The sequence below is a fragment of the Falco cherrug genome, chromosome 2 (genome assembly GCF_023634085.1).
Source record: "Falco cherrug isolate bFalChe1 chromosome 2, bFalChe1.pri, whole genome shotgun sequence".
Taxonomy (NCBI): domain Eukaryota; kingdom Metazoa; phylum Chordata; class Aves; order Falconiformes; family Falconidae; genus Falco; species Falco cherrug.
This window is the reverse complement of record NC_073698.1, coordinates 80,283,779-80,299,473: the sequence shown is the minus strand read 5'-3', so window position 1 is coordinate 80,299,473 and position 15,695 is coordinate 80,283,779. Positions and strand designations below refer to the sequence as shown.

At 50.3% G+C, this 15,695-nt stretch overlaps 1 protein-coding gene across 1 annotated transcript; it reads right to left on the bottom strand.

The window, feature by feature from the left end:
• Positions 1 to 12,090: 12,090 nt before the first annotated feature.
• CRYAA (crystallin alpha A) lies at positions 12,091 to 14,744 on the bottom strand. Its single transcript, XM_005438506.3, has 3 exons — positions 14,531 to 14,744; positions 13,460 to 13,582; positions 12,091 to 12,378 (listed from the first exon to the last, which is right to left on the bottom strand). Exons 1-3 carry the CDS (start codon positions 14,717 to 14,719, stop codon positions 12,169 to 12,171), a joined length of 522 nt encoding a protein of 173 aa, XP_005438563.1. The 5' UTR covers positions 14,720 to 14,744; the 3' UTR covers positions 12,091 to 12,168.
• Between the last annotated feature and the right edge of the window lie 951 nt (positions 14,745 to 15,695).

The window sequence follows — 15,695 nt, the reverse complement described above, 5'->3', positions numbered from 1 at the left end:
ACATCTCTGCTGCACATGTATGCAACGGTTACCTCAGTAACAGGTGTTAAAAAGTCCCGGCTTGCTCAGGAATAGGCGTTGCCACCCTCCCTCTTCCTGTAAACTCCTATTCTCAGCATGCTGGCAATAAATAACCCCCTTGTCATGCACCATGGGCACACCAAGTACTCAAACAGGGCCACCCTTTGGAAGGGAGGGTTATTTTCAGCAGTGGATTTTAGCTGAAAAGGGGGAACTCTGAACAGAGGCTCTGGCATTTGCAAGGCTTAGCTGAATTGCCCATGCCTGCTGGTTCCCACAGTCCTCCCGGCGTGGTAGTGTCACTACGTCCACACAAACAAGGGTAAAGTGATAGCTTGATGAATGTCAGCAGTCTGGCACTTGGTGTAGGTGCAGTCTTTGCTCTTTCCTCAGCTGAAATACAATACGGCTTTGTTGTTCTTCCACAGTCGGCAGGGATGCATCCTGAGAACCCGCTGAGCCCAGTGACTTGGAGAGAGGAAAGAAACGGGGGGGAAAACTCCTTATTGGTTTGACGGAGAGATACTGTCTCTAAGATGCAAGGAAAAGGAAGAGCTGGATGCCTTGTATGGTTAATGGCCAACAACAAGCAAGATTTTAATCTGACAGGCATATCAAAATGGCCCTCTAAAAGACCACCGTATCACTCTTCTTCCTAGAGGGGACATGTTTCTTAGTTTCTATTTGCAACCTGAAAGAATTTCTTCTATATTGGAGCCTTTAATAAACCACACTGTCTGCAGGTCTGTTTTCTTGCCTTGACTCAGTTTGGATTAACACGAGGCCTGCTGCTATTCACCATCCTCCTATTTTGCATCGCTTCTGTACTCCTCCACCCCATCAGTGTGTGCCTCTGTCCTGGCAGGGTGGTCCCACCACGGGTACCGTGTTAACCCCATGTGCAGAGAGCTGGAGCCCTGGCTGCACTTGCAGGCAGGCTTTTTGTGTGAGCTCTGGTCTGACAGAGGTGCTCAGGGGACCTGCAAAGGCATTGCAAGGAATGCCTGGAGAAACTAGGGCTGGGCAGGGCTCTGCAGAAGGACAAATACATGGCTAAAGCTAGCCTTGCCTCCTGGACCTGGCAGTGATTTATAAGTGATCTGCTGCATAGGCACAAAGCAATCATGGCCGGGCAGAATGTGAGCCCTTGGCGGGCCAGAGGGAGGCAAGACCATGGGTTTCCCCTGGAGATGCAACCCTGATGGCCACCAATGCAGAATGGAAATGTATTGCATACACATGTAGGTACATTCATGCTATTTCTGTGACTTCTGTAGCCTCCCCACTGCATGTGTACAACATACAGATTAGTGCCTTCCATTATACACAGCAGATGTGTCTGTTCATTGCTTGCCATCTTTCCTTCCCAGCTCAGAAGGAAAGGCTCTGGTTTTTTGAAAGCACTGCTGTTGAATTCATCCTGTGGAGCAGTCGCCCCAGGGGTGCGACATCAGGAATTAATACCACCAGGTGAGGAGGAGTGAGCTGCTGGAGAGCAGCTGGGAGCTGGCTGCAAGAAGGGAGGTGATGCGGAGGCAGAGTGAGAGCTGGAGTCAGAAAGGCTGCACCGGTCTGGGTGCAGGGCAGTACCAGGGACTGGTGAGCGGATCATAAGGCAGTGTCCCTTAGGGGGAAGACACTGGCCAGTAGAAAGGTTCAAAGGGAACCCAGTAAAAAAACCCTCTGAGCGTCTCTGGAGCAGGTGAAGTTGGTGCTTTGCTATGGAGCACACAGCACATAATAATAAAAAAGTGGCTGTTGTTCCCTCTCGTTGTGCTCTTTCTAGCGGAGCCCAGCTAATGCCCCAGAGATGCCCCAGGTAGCATCACTGTACCCTCACGTGCAAACCCAGCCCAAAGTCAGGCCCTGGGCCCTTCCCTTGGGGTGGGTAGGGGGGTTTCCACCGATGCACAACTTTGCCTTCTCCCCTGAGGCGTCTTCACCACCACCTCACGCTAGGGATAGTTTGGGGTTTTCCCAGGGAGCGTCTGAATTGCTGGCCACAGGGACTTTCTCTGGGAACTTTTTCTCCTCATCAGGACACGTCTGAATTTTTCCCACCTTGTGTGAGCAGATGCTGCCAAAAGGCTAACTGTAACGGGAGTAACAACACCCACACTTTCACCCGGGGCACTCACCCACCAGGTCCAAAACACCATGAAAGCCATCCTCCGGGCACAGATGTGCCTGGCTCATGTAGGCACAGCAAACCCCTGCAAGCATTGCCAGCTGCTGTTGGTGCTAATGAAGGTAATCGGAGGAACTTCAGCGCAGCTGGTCTTTTTCCTTAATATCCTCCTGGGTCCTGGTAACCAAATCACTGTTTCCCATCTCTGGTACCTTCCTGGACACTGGGTGCCCTTGGCAAGAGCTAACTCGCAGATTGGCCCTGTAAAAGAAAACGCAGCTGCCAGGAGCCCCTGCACTTCCCATGTTCTTGTTCATGCAACTCCTCTTCCACCCCTCCACTGGCTTCTTAAATCTTGTCGCGCTTAAGCTTTGGTCCCTGCTGTCAAGGGGCTCAATAATCCCCTCTCCCCAGCTCGCCCCTGCCTTGCAGCTGCCTGAACTCCTCTAATCTCTCTGCCCAGAGCCACCTGAGCAGAAGCACTTCATGCAGTTTCTGTACCCAGAGCACTCAGGTTTAAAGCAACCCCATGTACAAGAAGAATTTCCTCTCCAGCACCTGTATACTGTACATCTACAAGGCACTTTTTAATATGAAAAATGACACCTAATTTTCATGCTTATCTTATGATAAGAAATAACGCAGTTTAAGTGTATCATAGCAGTGTTTTTTTCCCTTCTGTATTCTCCAGACTTACATCTTCTCTTTCCTTAAGATTTGTCAGAGAAGTGAGCTTATCAAAGAAGAAGATATTCAACCAGATTTTTGCTACTGGTGCACCGCCTTCGAATTCTGCTCCCCTTTACTGGTGGAGTTTACCTTGTGTTACCTGAGTGACGACAGTGCTTCTGAAACCATGGAAGAGCTGAAGTGTAGGCATTGCACAGGAAAAATTTGGCAGATAGCCTGGCAAATCTCACTGCTCTGGCTGTCCCTCCACGTGCCACTCTGCCCTCTGCAGAGGCAAGTGCTGCAGACCAGAGGGTGCAACAGTGGAAACGGGTAATGCCTAATCCACTGTAACAACCGTGGTCAAGACTCATCTCTCAAAGCCTTCACTGGCTTATTGATCGGCTATAGCGCCCAAAACCTCCTGTAATTTTTCCAGCTCTGCTAGCAGATATAATGAAAAATATTCCCTCTGTCTACAACCCTTTGACCTGGCTGTATCCTGAGACATTGCAGCTACAGCAAAATATGCTGGAGATCTTGGAGTCTGGTTCTCTTCCAAGGTAAAGAGAGCATTTCACCTCAAAAACTAGAGAAACGTGAGTTCACATCTAATTTATTGGGGGAGTTTAGTCTGTGCTGTAAACACATGGTGAGTAACTCCTTGGTGCCCTGAGTGCTGTGGGGGTCACAGGGAGAGGGGGTTTTGCCACAGTAACTGCTCAGCTCAGATTGACTCCCTCTTGCCAAAGCATCCCTGCATACAAACCTCTCCTGCAAGGGCTGGTGATGAAAGGCCAGTACAAACGAAACCACAAATGCTATGGATATGGAGTTTTCCTTCCATTCACGCGGTCTTACTCCTAAATTTACAGGTAAAATGCCTTCAGACTCGGCTGTCTTGGTTTTATGTTTTGGTTTGGGGGTTTTGGATTTTTTAATCTCTCAGTTAAATTTTCAGCTGCTTGGTTAATGATCTAAATATGCAAGTTGCATGGTCAAGCTACCTTCTGCAACTTGCCTCTGATTTCTGCTGTACTCTGCTGGAGACCATTTACAAGTATTTCAGATGCTGGGGTGGCTCCTGCACTTTATCCTATCAAAGGAGGAACCAGATGAAAAATGCGTATATAGCCTGTGTTGTGGTTCTGTTTTTTTAAAAAGTTTGTGTTACTGAACCATAAATGAGTTGATCTATACTTAGTACTTTAGCCAGAGACTTTTCCTCTGAGTTACCAGCCTGCTCCCCAGGGAAGAAGCCAGAGTGTGGCTGAGCTGCTGTTTCCGAGGAAGATCGAAATCTTTGTTACAGCTAACTTCACCGGTTCACTCATCAGTACCATTTCTTGTTTGGGTCTTCCATGCATCCCAATCTATACTTTTCTTACTCCATGCTCACTTTCTTAATAAGTTAAAATGACAGGGAATTAGTAGTGCCTGGAAGACAAAAGCCAGTCTGGCAGGCTTACAAGTCATCTCTGGCGTGTACTGCTAGATAAACTACCGCCTAACAAAAAATTGTGAACCATCGCTTTCCTTTACAAAGTCCTTTCCCAGGCTCCACTGAATCAACCTGCCATTGTTAATTAAGTTCATTGTATTCCACTTTCTCTGTGTTGATGTGACAGGGTATTTGTTTTGCATTAAATTCAGGTGAAACTTTGAGCTGATGCTGGAAAACATTGAGAAGCAGAAATCATCAGGGGAAGCCAAAATGCTACAGAGGCTGCATCAGCTTGTTGGGCTTCCTGGTTTCAGTCCCCTGGACAGGGTCATATATTCTGGAGTCGTGAACCTCGCAAAGGAAATAATGACATATCCAGAGACTGAAACAAAGCTATGTATAGCTTTTCTTACCCCTATGGCCTGCTGAAGCACATAAATAAGTCAGGCATTTTGCATTACTGTTTTGTGGACCATTTGGAAGTAGTTCATAAATTATTGCAGAAGAAAGGTCAGGCTCTTAATGACTGCTTTGGAAAATCAGCATCTTTGGGAAGGATTTGACACGCTTTGTTTACAGTGAGAGAGAGTTCAACATACAAATCCTCTGAAACACCCAAGGAGCCTTCCAGCAAAACCAGCGAAGACAAGGCTAGCCATCCCAAATATTTCTCCTTAAGTAAAAACAAACAACAACAAAAAAAGCAGGAAATTAAACCCCAGACCTTCCTTACTCAGCAGAGAAAACTATGAAGCAGGCTTCTTTCGAAGGTCTTTATAGCCCAGCTCTGAGCTCTGGCGACAGACGCCTAGTGAGTTATCTCAACATAAACACCATCAGTGCCAAACGCCGCTCTGGTGTGAGACCTCAGCCAGGCATCCCAGGCTCATGCAAGGGACAAGGGTGGACTGAAAGGGACCCTTTTGACCAGGGACCCCCGATGGCCTCCAAAATGTTTGGGGGGAAGAGCAAAACACTTTGGGGGGCATTTTTCCCCTTGGCTCCCCCTTGTTTCCACACTGGTGGCTCGGTGGCAGGGCCACCCCATCCTCCAGGCGCTGGCATGGCTCGGCACAGGGAGGAAAAGGACTGTTAAAGGTGGCAGCAGGACTTTGGCTCTAAGCAACTTCTCAAAAAAAACCAACAACAACAAAAAAAAACCAAACGAAAAAAAAAACCCAACCCGCGTTGCAATTAGCAATTTGGAGGGCAGACAGTGGTGCATTAAGTCCTGTGGTGAGGGGCTGACATCAGCTTGAGTGGGTGGAAAACCGAGACAGCGTGGACAACGGTGCTGCTTTGCTTCCTTTTGAGCTCATTGTCAAAGAAGAAAGGAAAAAGAAAATCGAAATAATTACTGCTGGGATAGGGGGGGAGAGAAAAAGAAAAAAAAAAAAATCTCTGGAGGAACATGCAGGGGACGCTCAGCAGAACACCGAGCGTGACCGTTCGTCTGGGTGCTCCCGGGGGGGGGGGACACGTTCGGTCCCACAGCCGAGGGGCTGCTGCCACCTCCCGGCGCGCCGGGGCGCGGAGCGGGGCCCGGTACCGAGAGGGAGGGAGAGCATCAGCCCGCCGAGGAAGGGCCGAGATGCGAGGCCAGCGCCGGTTTTTTGAAAGCGAGCAGGGATGGTTGGATGAGTATGCGCAAACCCTTTGGTACGGCACCTCTGAGCACAGCCTTCGAAGTGTCAAGGACATAAAACGGTCTGTGTGCAAATGTTATGGTAGGTATGCAAAGTTTTGTGTATGCTGATATACATATGTGTTTAGATTACTACATTGACGTCCTTAAAGGCAGAGCAGAGACTCCGAATTAAGCTGCATGTTTTTTTCCCTGATGAGACCCTAATAAAATGATGGATCAGCTATGAACTCCTCCCAGGGAAAGCACTGCAAGGAAAGCATGAAATTCCCTTTTTCCCAACAGGGAGCCAACTGCCAGCTGGGCCACTGGCTCCCCTGGGACATACCAGTCCACCCCAGGCAATGGCATGCTGTGCATGAGCCCCTCAAGAGGTCTCGTGCTGAACCTACCCCACACCCACAGCCTCCCTGCCTCTGGGCCCTTACACAGGCTGAGTAACCATCCCAAAATAGCCCCAGCAAGATATGGCAGCACACTCGAAGCAATGAGTGCTTTGCAAGGAGGACAAAGTCCCTGCGCTTGTCCCCAGGGCCTTGCAGATCAGCCTCTGCCTGTGCCCCGGGGCTAGCTGTGTCTCTCCCATGGCCCCAAAGCAGCCGCCTGACATGCACTAGCCCACGGATCGCATCATTACTGTCACTGCAGTTTGGGCAGACCACCTCGTTGCACGCTGTGGTTTGAGAGCAAGGAATGGGCACAGCAGGAAGCACTGCTCCTTTGTGTCAGATCTCAAATTGCTCCTGTGCTAAAGCCTCCCTCAATTTCTGCGCCTGCCCGGCCAAGGAGATACATCTCCTATAGCTGTGTGCTCCACAGCACACTGGAGGTGGCAGCCACCCCACCAGGCATGCCAGACATCTGTAGGAAGTGGCCAATGGTTCTCCCAGTGGCCTTGAACTGGTGGGTGGTGTGTGGCCCCCAGCCTGCCCCCTCCCGCAGTGGCACTGCCCCGATTTACAGGCTCCCCGGCACTGCTGGCACCCCATCCCCGCAGTGATCCGGGCGAATGTGGGCTGCAAAAGGGCAAGCTGAGCAGGGCGTCAGGCAGAGCCACGGGGCGACGCGTGGCGGCTGGCAGGGATTCCCCAGCAGCACCAGGTTTTGCCGAGACCCTGCCCAGCCACCAGGACCTCTGCTGAGGCCCTGATGGCACGTGGTAGATCTCTGCAAGGTAGCTGGAGGATGGCCTTTGAGACAGAGACAAGTCCTCTGAGTTTTGGTCAACTTACATCACTCCATCATCTTGCCTCAGCCTCTGACTGAGATTTCATTTTTACCCCACTTGTGCTGCGCTCTGAGATATACCACAAACATCTGTGCCATATCCCAGCCTCACATTTGTCCTTAAAAGTGCTAGTTAATTACAAGCTAAGTGCCAGCCACGTAACCCAGCTCCAGCCCTGCTGTGTGGGCTGTGTACAAACCCGACTGCGCTTCCCCTGGGAGAAGCCCCACAGCTGGATCAGGATGGGAAGTGAGGGACGTGGCAGTTACCTGCTCTTCTCATGCGAGCTGGTGGTTTTCCAAGCCAGTCCTGACAAGAGGTCACACCAGGGACACAAATTCTGGGTTATGGGGGAGCAGAGCCCATGTCATCGCAGTCTCCTCTGTCTCCCAAATCTATGCGCCTGACACAGCGGTGATAAACTGCAGAGGTGTGCCCACTGTACCAGTGCTACACACTTTTGAGAGAATGGGGGGGGGGGGGGGGTTGGATGTGTTTGGAGCCCTTTTTGTTGCCAACAGGAGCAGTTACTGCTTTTTTTAGCCTGAGATCATAAGAGACCTCTGTGACAGAGCCCAGATCTTGATGATGATGATGATGCCAAGGAGATGAGGGGTTATAGTGGTTGCACGTAACAGAATTTGCTTTAAGAAAAAAAAAGGGGGATTTGCTAATAAACTTTCAGACTACTCCCAATCTTTTTGTAATGCTGGCTAACTTGCAAATTCATCAGAAGACAAGAAATGCTGGAGTTGTGCAATCCGCATTGGGTCCATGTGCCTGCTTGCCTTGTGCCCTGGGTTCCCATCTCCCTGGGGAGATGCCAAAACTCAGCTGCGGGGGAAGGGAGTCCTTTGGTGTGCCAGAGGGCAGGAAAGGCCCTATGGGGACATGGCTTTGCTGGGAAATTCCTCCCCCTCTTTCGGGCGGGCTGTCCTTCTGCCAGAAGCCAGGGGACAAAAGTCCAAAACTAATGGATAAACTGGGGGTGAGAGAGGGGAACGTGGCATGTGCTGATTGCCGGAGCCCTTGCAGCAAGGGCTGTGTGAACTCCGTGTGCCTTTTCCTGAAAAGGATGAGGAGGGTCCTCTTTATCCACCTGCCACGAGTTGACAAGGGGACATCCCTGGCCCAAGATGCTCAGGGACAGCTTCCCGGCTGGTGGCCTGCAGGTCAGATCCTGCCAGACTTTGCTCCCAGCTTTTTCTTGGAGGAAATGGGATCCCAGCAGAGGTGACATACCCTGCCCAAGCAGTGCAGTGCTGAGGACAGGAGGGGGCAGGTACAGCACCAGGAGCTGATGGTATCCCCCATGTTGCTGCCACCACCACAGTCACTGGGACTTGTAGTGCCTCAGAAGGATGCATGTCCCTGGACCACCATCTGATGCATCCCCCTCAGAACCCTTTAACAATTTCCCCAGAGGGGAAGCTAAAGTAATTTCTGCTTTGCTGTAGGCAAGCAAGGTTAGCACTCTGAGTGAAAACAGACAGCAGGTAATAAGAACACAGTGCAAGAAGGGTGAATAGTCAGCCTGAGCAAAACCCCCTGGTCACAAACTGCCCAGATGCTGGAAGTACCATCAGTGCCCTGTGGGCAGGGACCTCTCTCCACGATAAAATCGACCGAGTTGCTAACCAAAAGACATCCAAGAAAATTTTTTAATCCTTGAAGAATGTTAACAGGACCTTATTAACAGGTGAATTTTGCGGAAAGCTGTGGTGAAGAGCTCCTTCTTGAAACTGTGATCACAGGCTATGAATGACAAGGCTTTCTTTAAATGAAAATTAACCTCAGCAAAGGGAAACAATTTTTGCAGAGCCAAGCGCACAGAAGAGGAGGAGTATCCCAGAGCAATGTGACTAGGAAGACTTCAGGGTGAAAAATGTGAAATATTTTGAGTGACACACAGACACTGATAAGCAGGGTGGGTGATTGCCCATGCTTAAGCTCTTTTGCAAGTGGACAAAACCCCCGGGGCCGGGGTGTCTCTGGGCCCGGGGACAGGCAGGGAAGCCTTCAGCAACACGTTCCCTCTCACACACAAAACACCACCAGCTGCCCGGAGTGTCCTCACGCAGAGGCTTTTAGCAGCAGCTTATGTTTTTAATTAGCTGATGGATTGCAAAGGACTTTTAAAATCAGCCCTTCTCAGGGCAGCAAGACTGTCAAGGTCTGGTGTCCCGAGAATTTGCCCCAGAAGCAAGGGGCTGTGGGGTCCTTCGGCACCTGCTGCATTGCAGCACCAAAGCTGCTGCAAGAGCTGCTGCCCCCTCAGCATGGCTCCTGGCTTACCCCAAACTTGCCCTGATTTTCTATCATTAAAACTTTCACTTTCTGCCATCCAGACAGGAAAAGGGGCCCAAAAATGCTTCACCTGTCATTTCATGGGACAGACAGAAACACACACTGCTCCAACACCTGCAGGTAACATCTTCACATAGATCACGCTCAAAATCTGTTTCCCTGTTTTCAAATCTCTAAGAGGTTTGAACGGGGGCTGAATGTTTGGGGCTGGGTTTGGGGTTTTTTTTTCCTCCTGGCTTTGCCAAGTTTGTGTCAGGAGAGATGTCAGCACATGGTGGGGAGGCGACTAGGCTCCAGCGAAGAGATGCCTCCAAGGGGAAAGGGGCAGAGGCCAGGGGCCTGTTAGCGCCAGGCAAAACAGCAAGAGACAGCCTCTGTCAAAATGCCCTTTCCATGCCTGTAGTAACAGCTCCCTCCTGGTACGGAATTGCCCTTTCCCCAAACACGCTCATTCACTCCTTTCCCCTGGAGATGAAAATGCAACAGGCTGCACATTTTTTGGTAGAAAGCTTTGGGATTGCCCAATAATTAATCTCAGTACAAAATAGGTTTAAAATAGTGTCAGGCGCCGAGGGGATTCCTTGCTTTCTAATTACCAGAGAGTAATTTCCTTCCTTTCCCTCTCACCCCTGCTTCTGCAGCACTCCTCCCCTCCTGCAGCCTTGCCCATCTCCCTGGCTCTCCCCCAGCCGCCCTGTACCCACAGGCTCCTTTGCAGACCCTGCGATGTTGGTCCCAGTAACTCCCAGCCCCCCTGGCCACAGGGGGGTCAGGCTGGGGACAGGGCTGAGCCCTGGGGCACATGCTTTCTCCAGATAAGGGGCCATGTCCTTGCTCCTAACTGCCAAGCCTCCCTGGGGTTTGGACTAGATGTGGCTGAAGAAAGTGCTTTTTAATTTTAAATAGGCCTAGAGCTTCTGTGTTTATGGTTCATATTAATATTTAAACCCATGCCATGAGAAAAAAAAAACCCTGCATATATTTTTTCACTTTTTCACAGCTAATCAGCAGCAAAGGGATATGCACTTATCTTTTTGGCAGAGCAAACACTCTTTCTCCCACTGTCCTCACCCCACAATGAGGGCACAGATCTGTGCTCTTTCCTGGGAAGGATGCGCTTGTTTTGTTGTCACCCTGCCTTGTTTTGTAGGCATGACCTGGGAGCATCCAGAGACATGTTGATTGAGACAAACTTAAGTCTGCTTCTGGGGAAGCAGAGAGCTTCTCTACTTAAGACCCAAGGTGGACCTCAGAAGCTCCAACTCACAACTGCAGGTCTTGGATATGAAGATCTCTACCAAGAGGAAAAGCACTCACTGTCCAAGCTGATTTTACCTATGGGGTTAATTATGGGGATGTGGGGTTATCAGTGACGCTATCCTTTTGCTAAACACCCTGGATTTCCATCTGTGTGGAAAACTACTTGAGTTAAGCATGAGTGCTGAAACCTTCAGTCTTGAGTGCTCACATCTACACAGGCTTGGAAGACATGGATTTCATGTGTGGCAGCTGCAGGGACAGCTAGTACCTACGCCCTACCCACCCTGCCATCAAACAGCTTTAATCATTCATTTCAGATTAAATCCTTCACATCGTATCACACAAATGAGGTCTGCATCGCTGTCGTTACTGACGCAACAAGCTTAAGAAATGGCGTGGTAGTTGGGCTGTTGAATTTTGTTCTTTTTCGATCCTTTTGTTTTGCTTGCATGAAGGATAACAGGAACGTGACAGAAAGGACAAATCATCATCACAAGATGTACTTCCAGCGGTGGAAACTGTGTCCTCCAGGCGGTGAGATGCACCGCGCTAATCTTCCAACTTCAAAAGCTTTAGAAAGGAACAAATGAAACCCCCAAAGCCAATTGCGTGTTTCCTATATCTCTTTATTGACCGCCACTGACCACATTCTCAGGTTGAGTGCCAGATATCAGTGGAAGAGGTGGAGCTACCCTACAATTACAGCGAGAGCAAGGGAGACGGTGTGTTACACACAGGCTGGGGAGAGCTGGCTGGGGATGTGAAGCCTCTGCACAGCGGTGAGCCCCCTTCTCTCCCCCAAGGGCCTACTAAGACAGTGGAAAGACGTGCTTGTCCTTGTGTCAGTTGTCCCTAAGGGAAATGACAGGGTAGTGGTGTGAACAGAGACACTTAAACACTTTGCTGAAAAAAAATATATGTTGCAACCCCCGAAGGTAAGATATTGTTATTTCTCCTAGGTTGCAAGAAATTCGTGGCACATTCATCACACATATGCAGGGTCTCAGGCGTGGGGCTTGGCCCTGTTGCTTTTTTTTAAGAGTAACCAGTTTAACTCGGAGTGGGGTAGAGCAAGTCTGCAGGGCTTTTCCCCTGCTCCAAGCCTGGCCTCAAGACTTGGTGCACTAGGAGCCAGTGTTACTTGTGCACTCCCTCCTGCCTGATGGTGGCTATGGACTACAGCACCAGGCAAAGACACTTTCAGCAAGTACAACGGCATGGCAGCATGTGCCATCCATGCCATCCCCACAGCACAGCTCACAGGTTTAAGCTTCAGAGTCCACCAGCTGCTCACCCAGCCCCTTCGTCCCATCCAAGGGAAAAGGGAAAAAAAGAGAAACAAAGGGTGGGGAGGGGGGGGAACCAACAAAATAAACCCCTCTAGATATTCAGTGATATCTATGCAATGGCTCTGGGAATGAGACCTGCAGACGGTGGCAGCCCACATACTGCAGCAGCAGGCGGGCTTAGGAGGAAGGCGCAGAGGTGGGCTTCTCCTCCCGGGACACAGGGATGGGCCGCTCGCTGTGGCCGGCGTCCATGTTGGAGGGGACCTTGGGGCCTGAGAAGGTCAGCATGCCGTCATTGGATAGGGAGCAGGTGATGGCAGCCTGGTCCACATTGGCAGGCAGACGGTACCGGCGGTGAAATTCACGGGAGATGTAGCCGTGGTCGTCCTGAGAGGCAGTGGGGAAAGGGGAGAAGGCCCGTCAGAACTCCCCTGGCACCACGCTATGCCTCCCTCCACGTGATCCCCCGGATCCGTTGGAGTGGGGTCGACATTCCCCCTGGCTTATCGTGACACTGTGCTGCCAGTATGGCCAGGTGCATCTCTGCTTTTTTATTCTATTTTACAGATCTGTAGGGGCAGGTGTCCCCCCACAATGCCCCTGAGGCTGCAAGAGCTAAGCAGAGCAGCAGGGTGTGATTTTGGCTGTATTATACATTGGGAACTGATTTGGATGGGTGCCCTGCCTCAGCTTCCAGTTTCAAAGGATGCTTGGAAAGTCTGGGGTTCTGTGAAGGTATAAGCAATGTGTGTGTGTGCACCCATGTATTCCCTTACTAGGCAGCGATGCAGTGTCAGCCAAAGTACACAAACCTGGCCCCCTTATTTTTTGGCCAAAAGAATGAAAAACACAATTATTTTTTTTTAAGTCAGCCATGAAAACGGCTGCTTTCTTCCTCTGGATAAAATAGCTATATTAAAAAATACATACTGCTTCCAGGCTAGAGCTTTGTCTGGCCAAAAAAGTGTATGAGAAGAATTAAACCCCTGCTGGTATAATTCACTTTTTGACCCCCACAGATATTTCCATGACATACGCGTTAAAAGTTTCCAAGCCTAAGGCACTCAGTTGGTTTTCTTTTGTTTTGTTTGCTCTTGCTTTTCTCTCCCAGATCAGCATATGAAAACTCTGTTTTCACTAACAATTCTGGCTTATGAAAACTCAGCCATGCTTCGGCAGCGCCAGATGATGTTCTTTGTCTGGTCCAGTGTTATTAGTGAACAATGGACATCGTCATCTGATGGTTATGGAAAATGATGATTGAAAATAAGCAAAAGACGAGTGGATTAGCTCATTGTCAGATAGCAGGTTGAGGCTCTATGGGAACAGGCCATGCCAATAATGACAATCGATAAATAACCCCTTCTTCTGATATATTCTTTTTTTTTTTTTCCTTCAGATGAGGACCATTGGAAAGAAAGAAAATAGAGCTCGACTCCTCAGTTGCTTCACCATCACTTCCACTTACCTGTCTTTCACTGTGCTTGCCATGGATTTCCACAAAGTCATCGATAATCTTCACACTCAGGTCTTCGGGAGAGAAGTGTTTTACATCCAGCATGATTGTAAACTTGTCCCGGTCAGACCTCACCTGAAACAAGCATTGTTAGACAGTAAGACCCAAGCTCTAAGCGTGGAGGCAGCACCAGCGTCAAGGCAGCTTAAAAGCCGGAGACGGGGTGGCCTAGCAGTGGCACAGTTTCTCCTTCTGTGACTATGGGCCTCAGCTGGGGTCTTCTTCCCAGTCACAGGGACCCAGGGACACCGGGAGACCACGGCAGATGTCTGCACCATTGCTATTTCTCTGAGGCATCACTTCTCACCGCCACTTTTGTGCTGGGGACCCCTTTGCACTCAGCAATCTGCCAGATGCACCGGGCATTTATACTCAGCAGCCAGAGGGGATGGAAACCAGTATGATATTCTCTGACAGCACACGTTTTGTCCTTTCAGCAATTTATGGGGTTTTTTTGTGGTCTCAGCTCTGGGAGGAAGCCACTAAGAGAGGGCTCGAGAAAACACCGGTCCCTGAATTTGGACCACAGCCCCCATGGCTATGCACTCTTCCTACACACTGCCTTCACAGAACTGCTCCTGGGTCTTCCAGTGTGGACTTGCAAAACCCACCAAGCTCCCGAGGCAGAAAGGGGGCCAGAGGAAGCTCCCGCTCACCGGGGTCCTCTCCCACGCCGAGCTGCCCTCTCAGGCTCTGGCTCCAAGAGCAGCCCTAGCTCTTCCCTTGCCATATGGCCAGCGGGTGCAAGGGCAGCAAAGGCAGCCTTTTACGTGTCAGCAACAACCGTCAGGAGCCAGAATGGTTTCAGTTTCTCAAAGGGAAGCCTCCTCCTTAGTGAGGGTTTCCCTCCATGCTCAAGAAGAGGCAGACGGGCTGTGCTCAGCAGTGGGTTGGAGGTCCTCCTTGCACCCCAGCATGGGGCTACAGCCACCAGCCCCCACCAGCGAGCTGTGGGTGGGGAGGAGCAGGTGGAGGTGTAAGGAGGGAGAGGAAGGATAAGAAAGGAAGCCAAAGGTCCCTTACCTCTGAAATGCCCGACTCCAGCACGCTGCGGAAGAGGGACTGCCTGTAGTAGGGGCTGATAGTGGAAGAGAACAAAGGCAGGAGATCATACTCAAGGAGACCCTCTCCAAAAAACTGGTCAAACAAACGGCTTGGAATGAGGGGTCCCAGAGCACGCTTGAACCAGGGGTGCTGGATGGTAATGTCCATGCTTGCTGCTGCTGCGACCTGTGGCTGCAAGGGGAGAGCAGTGGGGACAGTGCAGTCGCTGGGAAGACAGCGATGCCTTGGCTGGACTGCGCAGTGCAGCCCCAGGGAAGCTCCCCCTATATATACTGGTCTCGCAGAATGAAGGCATTAGCGGGATTTCTCTGGAAAGACATGATCTCATGATGGAGGCAACGTGGTCAGCAGAAATGCGGAGACTGACCTGGAAATGACAGTCTGTTTGGAATTGGTGCCAGATCTCCCAGAGGGACAATGCCAGGCTGCAGGCTGTGAGGCACAGGGTGCCCAGTGGTACTGGCAGATCTTCAACGGGGTCAAGATGGCTCAACAGGACACCCCACTGAGCATCTCAAGGATGCCTGTGAAGGAGGTCTGCTCTGTGGGTCTTTGTAACCCGCCCTTGTCTTTTTGATAATTTGCTTCTGTTTCTGCCTCTCCTTGAAACAGAGACACAAAATCTCTTCCAAATAAATGAAACAGCCTTCTTCCAAGTGAGGAAAAAAGAGTTTGATTCAGGTTGAAGAAAGGGATGCCTTTTTTGTGACATGCTGTAAAGTGTCTCCACCACTTGAGAGGGGCCTGACACCCCGGGCACAGGGATCCTGGTGGGACTGACAGGGAAGCAGGACTAACGCATGATGCAGAGCATGAACATGGGTTTGACAAAACAAATGTTTTTAACAAACAAATACTTTGCCAAAAGAAAGAAGGAAAAATAAGTTTGATCACTGACTGTAACAGCAGTCCCAAAGCTGCTCTTGAGCGTGTCCCTGTTTTGATTTAGGCGTGTTATGGGAGATTCATTTATTTCCCGGTGTCATGACACAGATCCTGCATAACATGCATTTATGGTTACAGCTGTTTTGCATTTCTGTTTGACTTAAAGCCACTTTTTAGGGGTCATCTGCCGGCCTGGACAGACTGGGGAAGGGGCACGTGGACAGCAAACTCTGCTAGG

What these genes read in the sequence shown, in the direction of transcription:
- CRYAA (XM_005438506.3), bottom strand. Translation starts at nt 14,719, where the DNA reads ATGGACATTACCATCCAGCACCCCTGGTTCAAGCGTGCTCTGGGACCC. An exon ending in TGGAGTCGGGCATTTCAGAG is followed by an intron (nt 13,583 to 14,530) that starts GTAAGGGACCTT and finishes TGCTTGTTTCAG; the next exon opens with GTGAGGTCTGACCGGGACAA. An exon ending in GCAAGCACAGTGAAAGACAG is followed by an intron (nt 12,379 to 13,459) that starts GTAAGTGGAAGT and finishes ACTGCCTCTCAG; the next exon opens with GACGACCACGGCTACATCTC.